General features: G+C 59.1%; 1 protein-coding gene across 1 annotated transcript; it reads left to right on the forward strand.

The window, feature by feature from the left end:
- Nucleotides 1-599: 599 nt before the first annotated feature.
- On the forward strand, nucleotides 600-19,250 carry LOC130312826 (solute carrier organic anion transporter family member 1B3-like; the record flags this gene model as incomplete). Its single annotated transcript, XM_056552609.1, has 5 exons — nucleotides 600-645; nucleotides 3,811-3,932; nucleotides 9,594-9,735; nucleotides 9,831-9,963; nucleotides 19,135-19,250. Coding segments are annotated over exons 1-5 (559 nt in total), but the record flags the coding sequence as incomplete, so codon positions are not given.
- Nucleotides 19,251-21,689: the final 2,439 nt, after the last annotated feature.

Below are 21,689 nucleotides of genomic sequence, written 5' to 3' on the forward strand. Positions count from 1 at the left end.
TCTGGATTATCAGATGTTCTGGATTATTAGATGTTCTGTTTTATTATATGTTCTGGATTATCCGATGTTCTGGATTATCAGATGTTCTGGATTATCAGATGTTCTGGATTATTAGATGTTCTGGATTATTCGATGTTCTGAATTATCAGATGTTCGGGATTATTCGATGTTCTGGATTATCAGATGTTCGGGATTATTATATGTTCTGTATTATCAGATGTTCTGTATTATCTGATGTTCTGTTTTATTATATGTTCTGTATTATCAGATGTTCTGGATTATCAGATGTTCTGGATTATCAGATGTTCTGGATTATCAGATGTTCTGTATTATCAGATGTTCTGTTTTATCATATGTTCTGTATTATCAGATGTTCTGGATTATCAGATGTTCTGGATTATCAGATGTTCTGGATTATCAGATGTTCTGGATTATCAGATGTTCTGGATTATCAGATGTTCTGGATTATCAGATGTTCTGGATTATTCGATGTTCTGAATTATCAGATGTTCGGGATTATTAGATGTTCTGGATTATTAGGTTTTCTGGATTATTAGATGTTCTGGAGATGATTGAGTGATGATGGGGCGGGCTGAGTAATGGTACCGGAAGGGGGATGTGCGGCTGTGGATCTGCTGGATACAGGTACACGGTCATCAGGATTCTGCATTGATTGAGATCAGGACATGTGCACACTGGATTCACCATCACTTATTACAGCGCATTCTGTTTGTGCATTTACTGTGTGACCAGGGTCTGAGAATAGTGAGTGCAGCTCTGGAGGATAAGACATGATGCAACAGCAGAATAGTGAGTGCAGCTCTGGAGGATAAGACATGATGCAACAGCAGAATAGTGAGTGCAGCTCTGGAGGATAAGACATGATGCAACAGCAGAATAGTGAGTGCAGCTCTGGAGGATAAGACATGATGCAACAGCAGAATAGTGAGTGCAGCTCTGGAGGATAAGACATGATGTAACAGCAGAATAGTGAGTGCAGCTCTGAAGGATAAGACATAATGTAACAGCAGAATAGTGAGTGCAGCTCTGGAGGATAAGACAAGATGTAACAGCAGAATAGTGAGTGCAGCTCTGAAGGATAAGACATAATGTAACAGCAGAATAGTGAGTGCAGCTCTGGAGGATAAGACAGGATGTAACAGCAGAATAGTGAGTGCAGCTCTGGAGGATAAGACATAATGTAACAGCAGAATAGTGAGTGCAGCTCTGGAGGATAAGACAGGATGTAACAGCAGAATAGTGAGTGCAGCTCTGGAGGATAAGACATGATGTAACAGCAGAATAGTGAGTGCAGCTCTGGAGGATAAGACATGATGCAACAGCAGAATAGTGAGTGCAGCTCTGGAGGATAAGACACGATGCAACAGCAGAATAGTGAGTGCAGCTCTGGAGGATAAGACACGATGCAACAGCAGAATAGTGAGTGCAGCTCTGGAGGATAAGACATGATGCAACAGCAGAATAGTGAGTGCAGCTCTGGAGGATAAGACATGATGCAACAGCAGAATAGTGAGTGCAGCTCTGGAGGATAAGACATGATGCAACAGCAGAATAGTGAGTGCAGCTCTGGAGGATAAGACATGATGTAACAGCAGAATAGTGAGTGCAGCTCTGAAGGATAAGACATAATGTAACAGCAGAATAGTGAGTGCAGCTCTGGAGGATAAGACAAGATGTAACAGCAGAATAGTGAGTGCAGCTCTGAAGGATAAGACATAATGTAACAGCAGAATAGTGAGTGCAGCTCTGGAGGATAAGACAGGATGTAACAGCAGAATAGTGAGTGCAGCTCTGGAGGATAAGACATAATGTAACAGCAGAATAGTGAGTGCAGCTCTGGAGGATAAGACAGGATGTAACAGCAGAATAGTGAGTGCAGCTCTGGAGGATAAGACATGATGTAACAGCAGAATAGTGAGTGCAGCTCTGGAGGATAAGACATGATGCAACAGCAGAATAGTGAGTGCAGCTCTGGAGGATAAGACAAGATGTAACAGCAGAATAGTGAGTGCAGCTCTGAAGGATAAGACATAATGTAACAGCAGAATAGTGAGTGCAGCTCTGGAGGATAAGACAGGATGTAACAGCAGAATAGTGAGTGCAGCTCTGGAGGATAAGACAAGATGTAACAGCAGAATAGTGAGTGCAGCTCTGGAGGATAAGACATAATGTAACAGCAGAATAGTGAGTGCAGCTCTGGAGGATAAGACAGGATGTAACAGCAGAATAGTGAGTGCAGCTCTGGAGGATAAGACATGATGTAACAGCAGAATAGTGAGTGCAGCTCTGGAGGATAAGACAAGATGTAACAGCAGAATAGTGAGTGCAGCTCTGGAGGATAATACATGATGTAACAGCAGAATAGTGAGTGCAGCTCTGGAGGATAAGACAGGATGTAACAGCAGAATAGTGAGTGCACCTCTGGAAGATAAGACATGATGTAACAGCAGAATAGTGAGTGCACCTCTGGAGAATAAGACATGATGTAACAGCAGAATAGTGAGTGCAGCTCTGGAGGATAAGACCTGATGTAACAGCAGAATAGTGAGTGCAGCTCTGGAAGGTAAGACAAGATGTAACAGTAGAATAGTGAGTGCAGCTCTGGAGGATAAGACATGATGTAACAGCAGAATAGTGAGTGCAGCTCTGGAGGATAAGGCATGATGTAACAGCAGAATAGTGAGTGCACCTCTGGAGGATAAGACATGATGTAACAGCAGAATAGTGAGTGCACCTCTGGAGGATAAGACATGATGTAACAGCAGAATAGTGAGTGCAGCTCTGGAGTATAAAACATGATGTAACAGCAGAATAGTGAGTGCAGCTCTGGAGGATAAGACATGATATAACAGCAGAATAGATAGTGCAGCTCTGGAGGATAAGACAAGATGTAACAGTAGAATAGTGAGTGCAGCTCTGGAGGATAAGACAAGATGTAACAGTAGAATAGTGAGTGCAGCTCTGGAGGATAAGACATGATGTAACAGCAGAATAGTGAGCACAGCTCTGGAGGATAAGACATGATGTCACAGCAGAATAGTGAGTGCAGCTCTGGAGGATAAGACATGATGTCACAGCAGAATAGTGAGTGCAGCTCTGGAGGATAAGACATGATGTAACAGCAGAATAGTGAGTGCACCTCTGGAGGATAAGACATGATGTACCAGCAGAATAGTGAGTGCAGCTCTGGAGGATAAGACATGATGTAACAGCAGAATAGTGAGTGCAGCTCTGGAGGATAAGACATGATGTACCAGCAGAATAGTGAGTGCACCTCTGGAGGATAAGACATGATGTAACAGCAGAATAGTGAGTGCAGCTCTGGAGTATAAAACATGATGTAACAGCAGAATAGTGAGTGCAGCTCTGGAGGATAAGACATGATGTAACAGCAGAATAGTGAGTGCACCTCTGGAGGATAAGAAATGATGTACCAGCAGAATAGATAGTGCAGCTCTGGAGGATAAGACCTGATGTAACAGCAGAATAGTGAGTGCAGCTCTGGAGGATAAGACAGGATGTAACAGTAGAATAGTGAGTGCAGCTCTGGAGGATAAGACATGATGTAACAGCAGAATAGTGAGTGCACCTCTGGAGGATAAGACATGATGTACCAGCAGAATAGTGAGTGCAGCTCTGGAGGATAAGACATGATGTACCAGCAGAATAGTGAGTGCAGCTCTGGACGATAAGACATGATGTAACAGCAGAATAGTGAGTGCAGCTCTGGAGGATAAGACATGATTGTGCAGATCTATAATAATAATATAATGGTTGCTTTGGTATTAGGACAGTCGTGTAATATGGAGAAAGCAGACGGTGAACTCAACAACCTGAACATTGGCGTAACCGCCCGGAATGGATCAGCCCCCCCCAAAGATACGTCAGCGTCCTGCTGCTCCTCACTAAAGGTAAGACCCCTGTATGGGCGGGTATCACAGGTGATAGTAAAATTGAAACCCCCCCCCCCATCCATAGAGACTTTGCCTCCCCCCATCCAGAGAGACTTTACCCCCCCATCCAGAGAGACTTTACCCCCCCATCCAGAGAGACTTTACCCCCCCATCCAGAGAGACTTTACCCCCCCCATCCAGAGAGACTTTACCCCCCCATCCAGAGAGACTTTACCCCCCCCATCCAGAGAGACTTTACCCCCCCATCCATAGAGACTTTTCCCCCCCCATCCATAGAGACTTTACCCCCCCAACTATAGAGACTTTATGCCCCCATCCAGAGAGACTTTACCCCCCCCATCTAGAGAGACTTTTCCCCTTATCCAGAGAGACTTTTCCCCCTATCCAGAGAGACTTTACCCCCCCATCCAGAGAGACTTTACCCCCCCCCATTTAGAGAGACTTTACCCCCCATCCAGAGAGACTTTACCCCTTCTATCCAGAGAGACTTTATACCCCCCCATCCATAGAGACTTTACCCCCCCCATCCAGAGAGACTTTACCCCCCCCATCTAGAGAGACTTTTCCCCTTATCCAGAGAGACTTTTCCCCCTATACAGAGAGACTTTACCCCCCCCCCCATCCAGAGAGACTTTACCCCCCCCATTTAGAGAGACTTTACCCCCCATCCAGAGAGACTTTACCCCCCCATTTAGAGAGACTTTACCCCCCATTCAGAGAGACTTTACCCCTCCTGTCCAGAGAGACTTTATACCCCTCCATTCAGAAAGACTTTATACCCCCCCATCCAGAGAGACTTTACCCCCCCATCCAGAGAGACTTTACCCCCCCCCATTCAGAGAGACTTTACCCCCCCCATCCAGAGAGACTTTAGCCCCCCCCCCCCGTCCAGAGAGACTTTACCCCCCCATCCAGAGAGACTTCCCCCCCCATGCAGAGAGACTTTACCCCCCCCCATCCAGAGAGACTTTACCCCGTCCAGAGAGACTTTACCCCCCTCCATCCAGAGAGACTTTATACCCCCCCTTCCAGAGACTTTACCCCCCATCCAGAGAGACTTTACCCCCCCCATCCAGAGAGACTTTATACCCCCCATTCCAGAAAGACTTTATACCCCCCCCCATCCAGAGAGACTTTACCCCCATCCAGAGTGACTTTACCCCCCCATCCAGAGAGACTTTACCCCCCCCCCCATCCAGAGAGACTTTACCCCCCCGTCCAGAGAGACTTTACCCCCCCCCCATCCAGAGAGACTTTACCCCCCCCCATCCAGAGAGACTTTACCCCCCCCTATCCAGAGAGACTTTATACCCCCCCATCCAGAAAGACTTTATACCCCCCTATCCAGAGAGACTTTATACCCCCCCCATCCAGAAAGACTTTATACCCCCCATCCAGAGAGACTTTACCCCCATCCAGAGTGACTTTACCCCCCCCCCCCATCCAGAGAGACTTTACCCCCTCATCTAGAGAGACTTTTCCCCCTATCCAGAGAGACTTTTCCCCCTATCCAGAGAGACTTTACCCCCCCATCTAGAGAGACTTTTCCCCCTATCCAGAGAGACTTTTCCCCCTATCCAGAGAGACTTTACCCCCCCATCCAGAGAGACTTTACCCCCCATTTAGAGAGACTTTACCCCCCCATCCAGAGAGACTTTACCCCCCCCCCATCCAGAGAGACTTTACCCCCCCCCATCCAGAGAGACTTTACCCCCCCCATTCCAGAAAGACTTTATACCCCCCCATCCAGAGAGACTTTACCCCCATCCAGAGTGACTTTACCCCCCCATCCAGAGAGACTTTACCCCCCCCCCCGTCCAGAGAGACTTTACCCCCCCCCCCCCGTCCAGGGAGACTTTACCCCCCTCCCATCCAGAGAGACTTTACCCCCCCCCCCCCCCGTCCAGAGAGACTTTACCCCCCATCCAGAGAGACTTCCCCCCATGCAGAGACTTTACCCCCCTCCATCCAGAGAGACTTTATACCCCCCTTCCAGAGACTTTACCCCCCATCCAGAGAGACTTTACCCTTCCCCCATCCAGAGAGACTTTATAACCCCCCCCATCCAGAGAGACTTTACCCCATCAAGAGAGACTTTACCCCCCATCCAGAGAGACTTTATACCCCCCTCCATCCAGAGAGACTTTATATCCCCCCCCCACCATCCAGAGAGTCTTCACCCCCCCCCCCCCATTCAGAGAGACTTTACCCCCCCATGTTTGCAGGAGATAAGAGGATGAGGACAGAGCGGGGTCGAGGGTCAAATCTTCAGAGACATCGAGTCCTATTTACAAACATCACAGAACAATAGATAAGGAGAAGAGGAGGAGAGTGAGGCGGGGGCAATAATCAGGCTCCGTATTGTGACCCCCATAATGTGTCCCCCAAACCTTCCCTATCTATAAGGGATCTACAGGAGAGATCAGGAGAGATAGAGCTCTGTCCTGGGGGCTCTGTCCTGGGGGCTCTGTGGAGGGCACTGTCCTGGGGGCACTGTCCTTGGGCTCTGTCCTGGGGGCTCTGTCCTTGGGGCTCTGTCCTTGGGCTGTGTCCTGGAGGCTCTGTCCTGGAGGCACTGTCCTTGGGCTCGGTCCTGGGGGCTCTGTCCTGGGGGCACTGTCCTGGGGGCTCTGTGGAGGGCTCTGTCCTGGGGGCTCTGTAGAGGGCTCTGTCCTGGGGGCACTGTCCTGGGGGCACTGTCTTCCTGGGGGCACTGTCCTTGGGCTCTGTCCTTGAGGCTCTGTCCTGGGGGCGCTGTCCTTGGGCTCGGTCCTGGGGGCTCTGTCCTGGGGGCTCTGTGGAGGGCTCTGTCCTGGGGGCTCTGTGGAGGGCTCTGTCCTGGGGGCACTGTCCTGGGGGCTCTGTCCTGGGGGCTCTGTCCTGGAGGCTCTGTCCTGGGGGCTCTGTCCTGGGTGCACTGTCCTGGGGGCTCTGTCCTGGGTGCACTGTCGTCCTGGCAGCTCTGTCCTAGGGGCACTGTCCTGGGGGCTCTGTCCTGGAGGCAATGTCCTGGGGGCTCTGTGGAGGGCTCTGTCCTGGGGGCTCTGTGGAGGGCTCTGTCCTGGGGGCTCTGTAGAGGGCACTGTCCTGGGGCACTGTCCTGGGGGCTCTGTCCTGGGGGCACTGTCCTTGGGCTCTGTCCTTGAGGCTCTGTCCTGGGGGCGCTGTCCTTGGGCTCGGTCCTGGGGGCTCTGTCCTGAGGGCTCTGTCCTGGGGGCTCTGTGGAGGGCTCTGTCCTGGGGGCACTGTCCCGGGGGCTCTGTCCTGGGGGCACTGTCGTCCTGGCAGCTCTGTCCTAGGGGCACTGTCCTGGTGGCTCTGTCCTGGAGGCACTGTCCTGGGGGCTCTGTGGGGGGCTCGGTCCTGGGGGCTGTGTAGAGGGCTCTGTCCCGGGGGCACTGTCCTGGGGGCTCTGTCGTCCTGACAGCTCTGTCCTAGGGGCACTGTCCTGGGGGCTCTGTCCTGGAGGCACTGTCCTGGGGGCTCTGTGGAGGGCTCTGTCCTGGGGGCTCTGTCCTGGGGGCTCTGTAGAGGGCACTGTCCTGGAGGCACTGTCCTGGGGGCTCTTTGGAGGGCTCGGTCCTGGGGGCTCTGTGGAGGGCTTGGTCCTGGGGGCTCTGTAGAGGGCACTGTCCTGGGGGCACTGTCCTTGGGCTCTGTCCTGGGGGCTCTGTCCTGGGGGCACTGTCCTTGGGCTCTGTCCTGGGGGCACTATCCTGGGGGCTCTGTCCTGGGGGCACTGTCCTGGGGTCTCTGTAGAGGACTCTGTCCTGGGGGCACTTTCCTGGGGGCTCTGTCCTGGGGGAACTGTCCTGGGGGCTCTGTCCTGGGGGGCTCTGTCCTGGGGGCACTGTCGTCCTGGGAGCTCTGTCCTTGGGGAACTGTCCTGGGGGACTGTCCTGGGGGCTCTGTCCTGGGGGCTCTGTCCTGGGGGGCTCTGTCCTGGGGGCTCTGTCCTGGGGGAACTGTCCTGGGGGCTCTGTCCTGGGGGCTCTGTTCTGGGGGAACTGTCCTGGGGGCTCTGTCCTGGGGGCTCTGTCCTGGGGGGCTCTGTCCTGGGGGCTTTGTCCTGGGGGAACTGTCCTGGGGGGCTCTGTCCTGGGGGGCTCTGTCCTGGGGGCACTGTCCTGGGGGCTCTGTCCTGGGGGCACTTTCCTGGGGGCACTTTCCTGGGGGCTCTGTCCTGGGGGCTCTGTAGAGGGCACTGTCCTGGGGGAACTGTCCTGGGGGCTCTGTAGAGGGCTCTGTCCTGGGGGCTTTGTCCTGGGGGCACTGTAGAGGGCTCTGTCCTGGGGGCTCTGTCCTGGGGTCACTGTCCTGGGGGCTCTGTAGAGGGCTCTGTCCTGGGGTCACTGTCCTGGGGGCTCTGTAGAGGGCTCTGTCCTGGGGGCACTGTCCTGGGGGCTCTGTCCTGGGGGCTCTGTCCTGGGGGCACTGTCCTGGGGGCTCTGTCCTGGGGGCACTGTCCTGGGGGCACTGTCCTGGGGGCTCTGTCCTGGGGGCACTGTCCTAGGGGCACTGTCCTGGGGGCTCTGTCCTGGGGGCACTGTCCTGGGGGCTCTGTCCTGGGGGAACTGTCCTGGGGGCACTGTCCTGGGGGCTCTGTAGAGGGCTCTGTCCTGGGGGCTCTGTCCTGGGGGCTCTGTAGAGGGCTCTGTCCTGTGGGCACTGTCCTGGGGGCTCTGTAGAGGGCTCTGTCCTGTGGGCACTATCCTGGGGTCTCTGTAGAGGGCACTGTCCTGGGGGCTCTGTCCTGGGGGCACTGTCCTGGGGGCTCTGTCCTGGGGGCACTGTCCTGGGGGCTCTGTCCTGGGGGCTCTGTCCTGGGGGCACTGTCCTGGGGGCACTGTCCTGGGGGCTCTGTCCTGGGGGCTCTGTCCTGGGGGCACTGTCCTGGGGGCTCTGTACTGGGGGCTCTGTAGAGGGCTCTGTCCTGGGGGCTCTGTCCTGGGGGCTCTGTAGAGGGCTCTGTCCTGTGGGCACTGTCCTGGGGTCTCTGTAGAGGGCACTGTCCTGGGGGCTCTGTCCTGGGGGCTCTGTCCTGGGGGCACTGTCCTGGGGTCTCTGTAGAGGGCACTGTCCTGGGGGCTCTGTCCTGGGGGCTCTGTCCTGGGGGCACTGTCCTGGGGGCTCTGTCCTGGGGGCACTGTCCTGGGGGCTCTGTCCTGGGGGCTCTGTCCTGGGGGCACTGTCCTGGGGGCACTGTCCTGGGGGCACTGTCTTGGGGCCTCTACCTTTTCCTCCTCCTCCTCCTCTTTCCCCGTTTCCTCCTCATCCTCCTTCTCTTCATCCTCCTCCTCATCCTCCTCCTCCTCCTCTTTCCCCGTTTCCTCCTCATCCTCCTCCTCTTTCCCCGTTTCCTCTTCATCCTCCTCCTCTTCTTCCTCCTCCTCATCCTCCTCCTCCTCATCCTCCTCCTCTTTCCCCGTTTCCTCCTCATCCTCCTCCTCTTTCCCCGTTTCCTTCTCATCCTTATCCTCCTCATCCTCATGCTAATCCTCCTCCTCTTCCTTCTCATCATCCTCCTTCTTATCCTCCTCCTCTTTCCCCGTTTCCTCCTCATCCTCCTTCTCATCCTCCTCCTAATCCTTTTCCTCATCCTCCTCCTCTTTCACCGTTTCCTCCTCACCCTCCACATCTCCTCTCTCTCTTCTGCAGATGTTCCTCGTCGCTCTGTGTTTCTCGTATTTCGCCAAGGCGTACTCCGGAAGTTACATGAAGAGTTCGATAACGCAGATTGAGCGCCGCTTCGACATTTCCTCCTCCACGGTCGGGATGGTGGACGGGAGCTTCGAGTTTGGTGATTATTATTATTCTATTGTTAATATTTTTATTATTCTTTTCATGTTAATAAATGTTTGTGGCGTTTTGTTTCTCGGGTTTCGCTCGGTGCAGGGAACCTTCTGGTCATCGCCTTCGTTAGTTACTTTGGGGCAAATTTTCACAGACCGCGAATCATCGCTGCCGGCTGCTTTGTGATGGCGCTGGGAAGTTTCCTCACAGCTATGCCGCACTTCTTCATGGGAGTGTAAGTACCGCACAGCCGCACTGCCTCACACCCTGCCCTCCTCCACCGCATCACACCCTGCCCTCCTCCACCGCCTCATACCCTGCCCTCCTCCACCGCCTCACACCCTGCCCTCCACCACCGCCTCACACCCTGCCCTCCTCCACCGCCTCACACCCTGCCCTCCTGCACCGCCTCACACCCTGCCCTCCTCCACCGCCTCACACCCTGCCCTCCTGCACCGCCTCACACCCTGCCCTCCTGCACCGCCTCACACCCTGCCCTCCTGCACCGCCTCACACCCTGCCCTCCTCCACCGCCTCACACCCTGCCCTCCTGCACCGCATCACACCCTGCCCTCCTGCACCGCATCACACCCTGCCCTCCTCCACCACCTCACACCCTGCCCTCCTCCACCGCCTCATACCCTGCCCTCCTCCACCGCCTCACACCCTGCCCTCCACCACCGCCTCACACCCTGCCCTCCTCCACCGCCTCACACCCTGCCCTCCTGCACCGCCTCACACCCTGCCCTCCTCCACCGCCTCACACCCTGCCCTCCTGCACCGCCTCACACCCTGCCCTCCTGCACCGCCTCACACCCTGCCCTCCTGCACCGCCTCACACCCTGCCCTCCTCCACCGCCTCACACCCTGCCCTCCTGCACCGCATCACACCCTGCCCTCCTGCACCGCATCACACCCTGCCCTCCTCCACCACCTCACACCCTGCCCTCCTCCACCGCCTCACACCCTGCCCTCCTCCACCGCCTCACACCCTGCCCTCCTGCACCGCTTCACACCCTGCCCTCCTGCACCGCCTCACACCCTGCCCTCCTCCACCGCCTCACACCCTGCCCTCCTGCACCGCATCACACCCTGCCCTCCTCCACCACCTCACACCCTGCCCTCCTGCGACGCCTCACACCCTGCCCTCCTCCACCGCCTCACACCCTGCCCTCCTGCACCGCCTCACACCCTGCCCTCCTGCACCGCCTCACACCCTGCCCTCCTCCACCGCCTCACACCCTGCCCTCCTCCACCGCCTCACACCCTGCCCTCCTGCACCGCCTCACACCCTGCCCTCCTCCACCGCATCACACCCTGCCCTCCTCCACCGCCTCACACCCTGCCCTCCACCACCGCCTCACACCCTGCCCTCCTCCACCGCCTCACACCCTGCCCTCCACCACCGCCTCACACCCTGCCCTCCTCCACCGCCTCACACCCTGCCCTCCTCCACCGCCTCACACCCTGCCCTCCTGCACCGCCTCACACCCTGCCCTCCTCCACCGCCTCACACCCTTCCCTCCTCCACCGCCTCACACCCTGCCCTCCACCACCGCATCACACCCTGCCCTCCTGCACCGCCTCACACCCTGCCCTCCACCACCGCCTCACACCCTGCCCTCCACCACCGCCTCACACCCTGCCCTCCACCACCGCATCACACCCTGCCCTCCTGCACCGCCTCACACCCTGCCCTCCTCCACCGCCTCACACCCTGCCCTCCTGCACCGCTTCACACCCTGCCCTCCTCCACCGCCTCACACCCTGCCCTCCTCCACCGCCTCACACCCTGCCCTCCACCACCGCCTCACACCCTGCCCTCCTCCACCGCCTCACACCCTGCCCTCCTGCACCGCCTCACACCCTGCCCTCCTCCACCGCCTCACACCCTGCCCTCCTGCACCGCCTCACACCCTGCCCTCCTGCACCGCTTCACACCCTGCCCTCCTCCACCGCCTCACACCCTGCCCTCCTGCACCGCTTCACACCCTGCCCTCCTCCACCGCCTCACACCCTGCCCTCCTCCACCGCCTCACACCCTGCCCTCCTGCACCGCCTCACACCCTGCCCTCCTCCACCGCATCACACCCTGCCCTCCTGCACCGCCTCACACCCTGCCCTCCTCCACCGCATCACACCCTGCCCTCCTCCACCGCCTCACACCCTGCCCTCCTGCACCGCCTCACACCCTGCCCTCCTGCACCGCCTCACACCCTTCCCTCTTGCACCGCCTCACACCCTGCTCTCCTGCACCGCCTCACACCCTGCCCTCCTGCACCGCCTCGTACCCTGCCCTCCTCCACCGCTTCACACCCTGCCCTCCTCCACCGCCTCACACCCTGCCCTGCCTCACACCCTGCTCTCCTGCCCCGCCTCACACCCTGCCCTCCTGCACCGCCTCGTACCCTGCCCTCCTCCACCGCTTCACACCCTGCCCTCCTCCACCGCCTCACACCCTGCCCTGCCTCACACCCTGCTCTCCTGCCCCGCCTCACACCCCTGCCCTCCTGCACCGCCTCACACCCTGCCCTCCTCCACCGCCTTACACCCTGCCCTCCTGCACCGCCTCGTACCCTGCCCTCCTCCACCGCATCACACCCTGCCCTCCTCCACCGCCTCACACCCTGCCCTCCTCCACCGCCTCACACCCTGCCCTCCTGCACCGCCTCACACCCTGCCCTCCTGCACCGCCTCACACCCTGCCCTCCTGCACCGCCTCACACCCTTCCCTCCTCCACCGCCTCACACCCTGCCCTCCTGCACCGCCTCACACCCTGCCCTCCTGCACCGCCTCACACCCTGCCCTCCTGCACCGCCTCACACCCTGCCCTCCTGCACCGCCTCACACCCTGCCCTCCTGAACCGCCTCACACCCTGCCCTCCTGCACCGCCTCACACCCTGCCCTCTGCACCGCCTTACACCCTGCCCTCCTGCACCGCCTTACACCCTGCCCTCCTGCACCGCCTCACACCCTGCCCTCCTGCACGCCTCACACCCTGCCCTCCTGCACCGCCTCACACCCTGCCTCCTGCACCGCCTCACACCCTTCCCTCCTGCACCCTGCCCACCTGCACCGCCTCACACCCTGCCCTCCTGCATCGCCTCACACCCTGCCCTCCTCCACCGCCTCACACCCTGCCCTCCTGCACCGCCTCACACCCTGCCCTCCTGCACCGCCTCACACCCTGCCCTCCTCAACCGCCTCACACCCCTGCCCTCCTGCACCGCCTCACACCCTGCCCTCCTGCACCGCATCACACCCTGCCCTCCTCCGCCGCCTCACACCCTGCCCTCCTGCGCCGTCTCACACCCTGCCCTCCTCCGCCGCCTCACAACCCTGCCCTCCTGCGACGCCTCACACCCTGCCCTCCTCCGCCGCCTCACACCCTGCCCTTCTCCGCCGCCTCACACCCTGCCCTCCTGCACCGCCTCACACCCTGCCCTCCTGCACCGCCTCACACCCTGCCCTCCTGCACCGCCTCACACCCTGCCCTCCTCCACCGCCTCACACCCTGCCCTCCTCCACCGCCTCACACCCTGCCCTCCCTGCACCTCCTCACACCCTGCCCTCCTGCACCGCCTCACAACCTGCCCTCCTGCACCGCCTCACACCCTGCCCTCCTGCACCGCCTCACACCCTGCCTCCTGCACCGCCTCACACCCTGCCCTCCTGCACCGCCTCACACCCTGCCCTCCTGCACCGCCTCACACCCTGCCCTCCTGCACCGCCTCACACCCTGCCCTCCTCCACCGCCTCACACCCTGCCCTGCCTCACACCTGCCTCCTGCACCGCCTCACACCCTGCCCTCCTGCACCGCCTCACACCCTGCCCTCCTGCACCGCCTCACACCCTTCCCTCCTGCACCGCCTCACACCCTGCCCTCCTGCACCGCCTCACACCCTGCCCTCCTGCACCGCCTCACACCCTGCCCTCCTCCACCGCCTCACACCCTGCCCTCCTGCACCGCCTCACACCCTGCCCTCCTGCACCGCCTCGTACCCTGCCCTCCTCCACCGCCTCACACCCTGCCCTCCTCCACCGCCTCACACCCTTCCCTCCTCCACCGCCTCACACCCTGCCCTGCCTCACACCCTGCCCTCCTGCCCTGCCTCACACCCTGCCCTCCTGCACCGCCTCACACCCTGCCCTCCTGTACCCGCCTCACACACTTCCCTCCTGCACCCTGCCCTCCTGCACCGCCTCACACCCTGCCCTCCTGCACCGCCTCACACCCTGCCCTCCTGCACCGCCTCACACCCTGCCCTCCTCCACCGCCTCACACCCTGCCCTCCTGCACCACCTCACACCCTGCCCTCCTGCACCGCCTCACACCCTACCCTCCTGCCCCGCCTCACACCCTGCCCTCCTCAACCGCCTCACACCCTGCCCTCCTGCACCGCCTCACACCCTGCCCTCCTGCACCGCCTCACACCCTGCCCTCCTGCACCGCCTCACACCCTGCCCTACTGCACCGCCTTACACCCTGCCCTCCTCCACCGCCTCACACCCTGCCCTCCTCCACCGCCTCACACCCTGCCCTCCTCCACCGCCTCACACCCTGCACCGCCTCACACCCTGCCCCCCTGCACCGCTTCACACCCTGCCCTCCTGCACCGCCTCACACCCTGCCTTCCTGCACCGCATCACACCCTGCCCTCCTCCGCCGCCTCACACCCTGCCCTCCTGCGCCGTCTCACACCCTGCCCTCCTCCGCCGCCTCACACCCTGCCCTCCTGCGCCGCCTCACACCCTGCCCTCCTCCGCCGCCTCACACCCTGCCCTTCTCCGCCGCCTCACACCTGCCCTCCTGCACCGCCTCACACCCTGCCCTCCTGCACTGCCTCACACCCTGCCCTCCTCCACCGCCTCACACCCTGCCCTCCTCCACCGCCTAACACCCTGCCCTCCTCCACCACCTCACACCCTGCCCTCCTCCACCGCCTCACACCTGCCCTCCTGCACCTCCTCACACCCTGCCCTCCTGCACCGCCTCACAACCTGCCCTCCTGCACCGCCTCACACCCTGCCCTCCTGCACCGCCTCACACCCTGCCCTCCTGCACCACCTCACACCCCTGCCCTCCTGTACCGCCTCACACCCTTCCCTCCTGCACCCTGCCCTCCTGCACCGCCTCACACCCTGCCCTCCTGCACCGCCTCACACCCTGCCCTCCTGCACCGCCTCACACCCTGCCCTCCTGCACCGCATCACACCCTGCCCTCCTCCGCCGCCTCACACCCTGCCCTCCTGCGCCGTCTCACACCCTGCCCTCCTCCGCCGCCTCACACCCTGCCCTCCTCCGCCGCCTCACACCCTGCCCTTCTCCGCCGCCTCACACCCTGCCCTCCTGCACCGCCTCACACCCTGCCCTCCTGCACCGCCTCACACCCTGCCCTCCTCCACCGCCTCACACCCTGCCTCCTCCACCGCCTCACACCCTGCCCTCCTGCACCGCCTCACACCCTGCCCTCCTGCACCTCCTCACACCCTGCCCTCCTGCACCGCCTCACACCCTGCCCTCCTGCATCGCCTCACAACCTGCCCTCCTGCACCGCCTCACACCCTGCCTCCTGCACCGCCTCACACCCTGCCCTCCTGCACCACCTCACACCCTGCCCTCCTGTACCGCCTCACACCCTTCCCTCCTGCACCCTGCCCTCCTTCACCGCCTCACACCCTGCCCTCCTGCACCGCCTCACACCCTGCCCTCCTCCACCGCCTCACACCCTGCCCTCCTGCACCGCCTCACACCCTGCCCTCCTGCACCGCCTCACACCCTGCCCTCCTGCACCGCCTCACACCCTGCCCTCCTGCACCGCCTCACACCCTTCCCTCCTCCACCGCCTCACACCCTGCCCTCCACCACCGCCTCACACCCTGCCCTCCTCCACCGCCTCACACCCTGCCCTCCACCACCGCCTCACACCCTGCCCTCCTGCACCGCCTCAACCCTGCCCTCCTCCACCGCCTCACACCATGCCCTCCTGCACCGCCTCACACTCTGCCCTCTTGCACCGCCTCACACCCTGCCCTCCTGCACCGCCTTACACCCTGCCCTCCTGCACCGCCTTACACCCTGCCCTCCTGCACCGCCTTACAACCTGCCCTCCTGCACCGCCTTACACCCTGCCCTCCTGCACCGCCTCAAACCCTGCCCTCCTGCACCGCCTCACACCCTGCCCTCCTGCACCGCCTCACACCCTTCCCTCCTGCACCCTGCCCACCTGCACCGCCTCACACCCTGCCCTCCTGCACCGCCTCACACCCTGCCCTCCTGCACCGCCTCACACCCTCCCTCCTGCACCGCCTCACACCCTGCCCTCCTCCACCGCCTCACACCCTGCCCTCCTGCACCGCCTCACACCTGCCTTCCTCAACCGCCTCACACCCTCCCCTCCTGCACCGCCTCACACCCTGCCCTCCTCCACCGCCTCACACCCTGCCCTCCTGCACCGCCTCACACCCTGCCCTCCTGCACCACCTCACACCCTGCCCTCCTCCACCGCCTCACACCCTGCCCTACTGCACCGCCTCACACCCTGCCCTCCTACACCGCCTCACACCCTGCCCTCCTGCACCGCATCACACCCTGCCCTCCTCCGCCGCCTCACACCCTGCCCTCCTGCGCCGTCTCACACCCTGCCCTCCTCCGCCGCCTCACACCCTGCCCTCCTGCGCCGCCTCACACCCTGCCCTCCTCCGCCGCCTCACACCCTGCCTTTCTCCGCCGCCTCACACCTGCCCTCCTCCACCGCCTCACACCCTGCCCTCCTGCACCGCCTCACACCCTGCCCTCCTGCACCGCCTCACACCCTGCCCTCCTCCACCGCCTCACACCCTGCCCTCCTCCACCGCCTCACACCCTGCCCTCCTCACCGCCTCACACCCTGCCCTCCTGCACCGCCTCACACCCTGCCCTCCTGCACCGCCTCACACCCTGCCCTCCTGCACCACCTCACACCCTGCCCTCCTGTACCGCCTCACACCCTTCCCTCCTGCACCCCTGCCCTCCTTCACCGCCTCACACCCTGCCCTCCTGCACCGCCTCACACCCTGCCCTCCTCCACCACCTCACACCCTGCCCTCCTGTACCGCCTCACACCCTTCCCTCCTGCACCCTGCCCTCCTGCACCGCCTCACACCCTGCCCTCCTGCACCGCCTCACACCCTGCCCTCCTGCACCGCCTCACACCCTGCCCTCCTGCACCGCATCACACCCTGCCCTCCTCCGCCGCCTCACACCCTGCCCTCCTGCGCCGTCTCACACCCTGCCCTCCTCCGCCGCCTCACACCCTGCCTCCTCCGCCGCCTCACACCCTGCCTTCTCCGCCGCCTCACACCCTGCCCTCCTGCACCGCCTCACACCCTGCCCTCCTGCACCGCCTCACACCTGCCCTCCTCCACCGCCTCACACCCTGCCCTCCTCCACCGCCTCACACCCTGCCCTCCTGCACCGCCTCACACCCTGCCCTCCTGCACCTCCTCACACCCTGCCCTCCTGCACCGCCTCACACCCTGCCCTCCTGCATCGCCTCACAACCTGCCCTCCTGCACCGCCTCACACCCTGCCCTCCTGCACCGCCTCACACCCTGCCCTCCTGCACCACCTCACACCCTGCCCTCCTGTACCGCCTCACACCCTTCCCTCCTGCACCCTGCCCTCCTTCACCGCCTCACACCTGCCCTCCTGCACCGCCTCACACCCTGCCCTCCTCCACCGCCTCACACCCTGCCCTCCTGCACCGCCTCACACCCTGCCCTCCTGCACCGCCTCACACCCTGCCCTCCTGCACCGCTCACACCCTGCCTCCTGCACCGCCTCACACCCTTCCCTCCTCCACCGCCTCACACCCTGCCCTCCACCACCGCCTCACACCCTGCCCTCCTCCACCGCCTCACACCCTGCCCTCCACCACCGCCTCACACCCTGCCCTCCTGCACCGCCTCAAACCCTGCCCTCCTCCACCGCCTCACACCATGCCCTCCTGCACCGCCTCACACTCTGCCCTCTTGCACCGCCTCACACCCTGCCCTCCTGCACCGCCTTACACCCTGCCCTCCTGCACGCCTTACACCCTGCCTCCTGCACCGCCTTACAACCTGCCCTCCTGCACCGCCTTACACCCTGCCCTCCTGCACCGCCTCAAACCCTGCCCTCCTGCACCGCCTCACACCCTGCCCTCCTGCACCGCCTCACACCCTTCCCTCCTGCACCCTGCCCACCTGCACCGCCTCACACCCTGCCCTCCTGCACCGCCTCACACCCTGCCCTCCTGCACCGCCTCACACCCTGCCTCCTGCACCGCCTCACACCCTGCCCTCCTCCACCGCCTCACACCCTGCCCTCCTGCACCGCCTCACACCCTGCCTTCCTCAACCGCCTCACACCCTCCCCTCCTGCACCGCCTCACACCCTGCCCTCCTCCACCGCCTCACACCCTGCCCTCCTGCACCGCCTCACACCCTGCCCTCCTGCACCACCTCACACCCTGCCCTCCTCCACCGCCTCACACCCTGCCCTACTGCACCGCCTCACACCCTGCCCTCCTACACCGCCTCACACCCTGCCCTCCTGCACCGCATCACACCCTGCCCTCCTCCGCCGCCTCACACCCTGCCCTCCTGCGCCGTCTCACACCCTGCCCTCCTCCGCCGCCTCACACCCTGCCCTCCTGCGCCGCCTCACACCCTGCCCTCCTCCGCCGCCTCACACCCTGCCTTTCTCCGCCGCCTCACACCCTGCCCTCCTCCACCGCCTCACACCCTGCCCTCCTGCACCGCCTCACACCCTGCCCTCCTGCACCGCCTCACACCCTGCCCTCCTCCACCGCCTCACACCCTGCCCTCCTCCACCGCCTCACACCCTGCCCTCCTCCACCGCCTCACACCCTGCCCTCCTGCACCGCCTCACACCCTGCCCTCCTGCACCGCCTCACACCCTGCCCTCCTCCACCGCCTCACACCCTGCCCTCCTGCACCGCCTCACACCCTGCCCTCCTGCACCGCCTCACACCCTTCCCTCCTGCACCCTGCCCTCCTGCACCGCCTCACACCCTGCCCTCCTGCACCGCCTCACACCCTCCCTCCTGCACCCTGCCCTCCTGCACCGACTCACACCCCGCCCTCCTGCCCTGCCTCACACCCTGCCCTCCTGCACCGCCTCACAACCTGCCCTCCTGCGCAGCCTCACACCCTGCCCTCCTGCGCCGCCTCACACCCTGCCCTCCTGCACCGCCTCACACCCTGCCCTCCTCCACCGCCTCACACCCTGCCCTCCTGCGCAGCCTCACACCCTGCCCTCCTCCACCGCCTCACACCCTGCCCTCCTCCACCGCCTCACACCCTGCCCTCCTCCACCGCCTCACACCCTGCCCTCCTCACTATCATTGTCTATTTATAGATATCAGTACGAAGCGGTGAGGACGCACATGGCTCCACCCAAAAATTCAACAGGCTTCTCTTACAGCTTCTCCCCGTGTCTGACCAACACAACACTGACTGTAAACATCAAGAGAGGTAAAAAGCTGATCTTAGAGTCATGTGACCAAATGTAGAAAATATGACCTTCAGTCCTATGTAACACCACAGATAACACAGTGATAACTCTCTGAGTACAGATAATGTATAGATGTGACCTGCAGTCCTATGTAACACCACAGATAACAGTGATAACTCTCTGAGTACAGATAATGTATAGATGTGACCTGCAGTCCTATGTAACACCACAGATAACAGTGATAACTCTCTGAGTACAGATAATGTATAGATGTGACCTGCAGTCCTATGTAACACCACAGATAACACAGCGATAACTCTCTGAGTACAGATAATGTATAGATGTGACCTGCAGTCCTATGTAACACCACAGATAACACAGTGATAACTCTCTGAGTACAGATAATGTATAGATGTGACCTGCAGTCCTATGTAACACCACAGATAACAGTGATAACTCTCTGAGTACAGATAATGTATAGATCGTGACCTGCAGTCCTATGTAACACCACAGATAACAGTGATAACTCTCTGAGTACAGATAATGTATAGATGTGACCTGCAGTCCTATGTAACACCACAGATAACAGTGATAACTCTCTGAGTACAGATAATGTATAGATGTGACCTGCAGTCCTATGTAACACCACAGATAACACAGCGATAACTCTCTGAGTACAGATAATGTATAGATGTGACCTGCAGTCCTATGTAACACCACAGATAACACAGTGATAACTCTCTGAGTACAGATAATGTATAGATGTGACCTGCAGTCCTATGTAACACCACAGATAACAGTGATAACTCTCTGAGTACAGATAATGTATAGATGTGACCTGCAGTCCTATGTAACACCACAGATAACACAGTGATAACTCTCTGAGTACAGATAATGTATAGATGTGACTGCAGTCCTATGTAACACCACAGATAACAGTGTAACTCTCTGAGTACAGATAATGTATAGATGTTACCTGCAGTCCTATGTAACACCACAGATAACACAGCGATAACTCTCTGAGTACAGATAATGTATAGATGTGACCTGCAGTCCTATGTAACACCACAGATAACAGTGATAACTCTCTGAGTACAGATAATGTATAGATGTGACCTGCAGTCCTATGTAACACCACAGATAACAGTGATAACTCTCTGAGTACAGATAATGTATATATGTGACCTGCAGTCCTATGTAACACCACAGATAACAGTGATAACTCTCTGAGTACAGATAATGTATAGATGTGACCTGCAGTCCTATGTAACACCACAGATAACACAGTGATAACTCTCTGAGTACAGATAATGTATAGATGTGACCTGCAGTCCTATGTAACACCACAGATAACACAGTGATAACTCTCTGAGTACAGATAATGTATAGATGTGACCTGCAGTCCTATGTAACACCACAGATAACAGTGATAACTCTCTGAGTACAGATAATGTATAGATGTGACCTGCAGTCCTATGTAACACCACAGATAACACAGTGATAACTCTCTGAGTACAGATAATGTATAGATGTGACCTGCAGTCCTATGTAACACCACAGATAAACAGTGATACTCTCTGAGTACAGATAATGTCTAGATGTGACCTGCAGTCCTATGTAACACCACAGATAACAGTGATAACTCTCTGAGTACAGATAATGTATAGATGTGACCTGCAGTCCTATGTAACACCACAGATAACACAGCGATAACTCTCTGAGTACAGATAATGTATAGATGTGACCTGCAGTCCTATGTAACACCACAGATAACACAGTGATAACTCTCTGAGTACAGATAATGTATAGATGTGACCTGCAGTCCTATGTAACACCAGATAACAGTGATAACTCTCTGAGTACAGATAATGTATAGATGTGACCTGCAGTCCTATGTAACACCACAGATAACAGTGATAACTCTTGAGTACAGATAATGTATAGATGTGACCTGCAGTCCTATGTAACACCACAGATAACACAGTGATAACTCTCTGAGTACAGATAATGTATAGATGTGACATGCAGTCCCTATGTAACACCACAGATAACACAGTGATAACTCTCTGAGTACAGATAATGTATAGATGTGACCTGCAGTCCTATGTAACACCACAGATAACAGTGATAACTCTCTGAGTACAGATAATGTATAGATGTGACCTGCAGTCCTATGTAACACCACAGATACACAGTGATAACTCTCTGAGTACAGATAATGTATAGATGTGACCTGCAGTCCTATGTAACACACAGATAACACAGTGATAACTCTCTGAGTACAGATAATGTATAGATGTGACCTGCAGTCCTATGTAACACCACAGATAACACAGTGATAACTCTCTGAGTACAGATAATGTATAGATGTGACCTGCAGTCCTATGTAACACCACAGATAACAGTGATAACTCTCTGAGTACAGATAATGTATAGATGTGACCTGCAGTCCTATGTAA

Source organism: Hyla sarda, unplaced genomic scaffold (assembly GCF_029499605.1).
Source record: "Hyla sarda isolate aHylSar1 unplaced genomic scaffold, aHylSar1.hap1 scaffold_1733, whole genome shotgun sequence".
NCBI classification, from domain to species: domain Eukaryota; kingdom Metazoa; phylum Chordata; class Amphibia; order Anura; family Hylidae; genus Hyla; species Hyla sarda.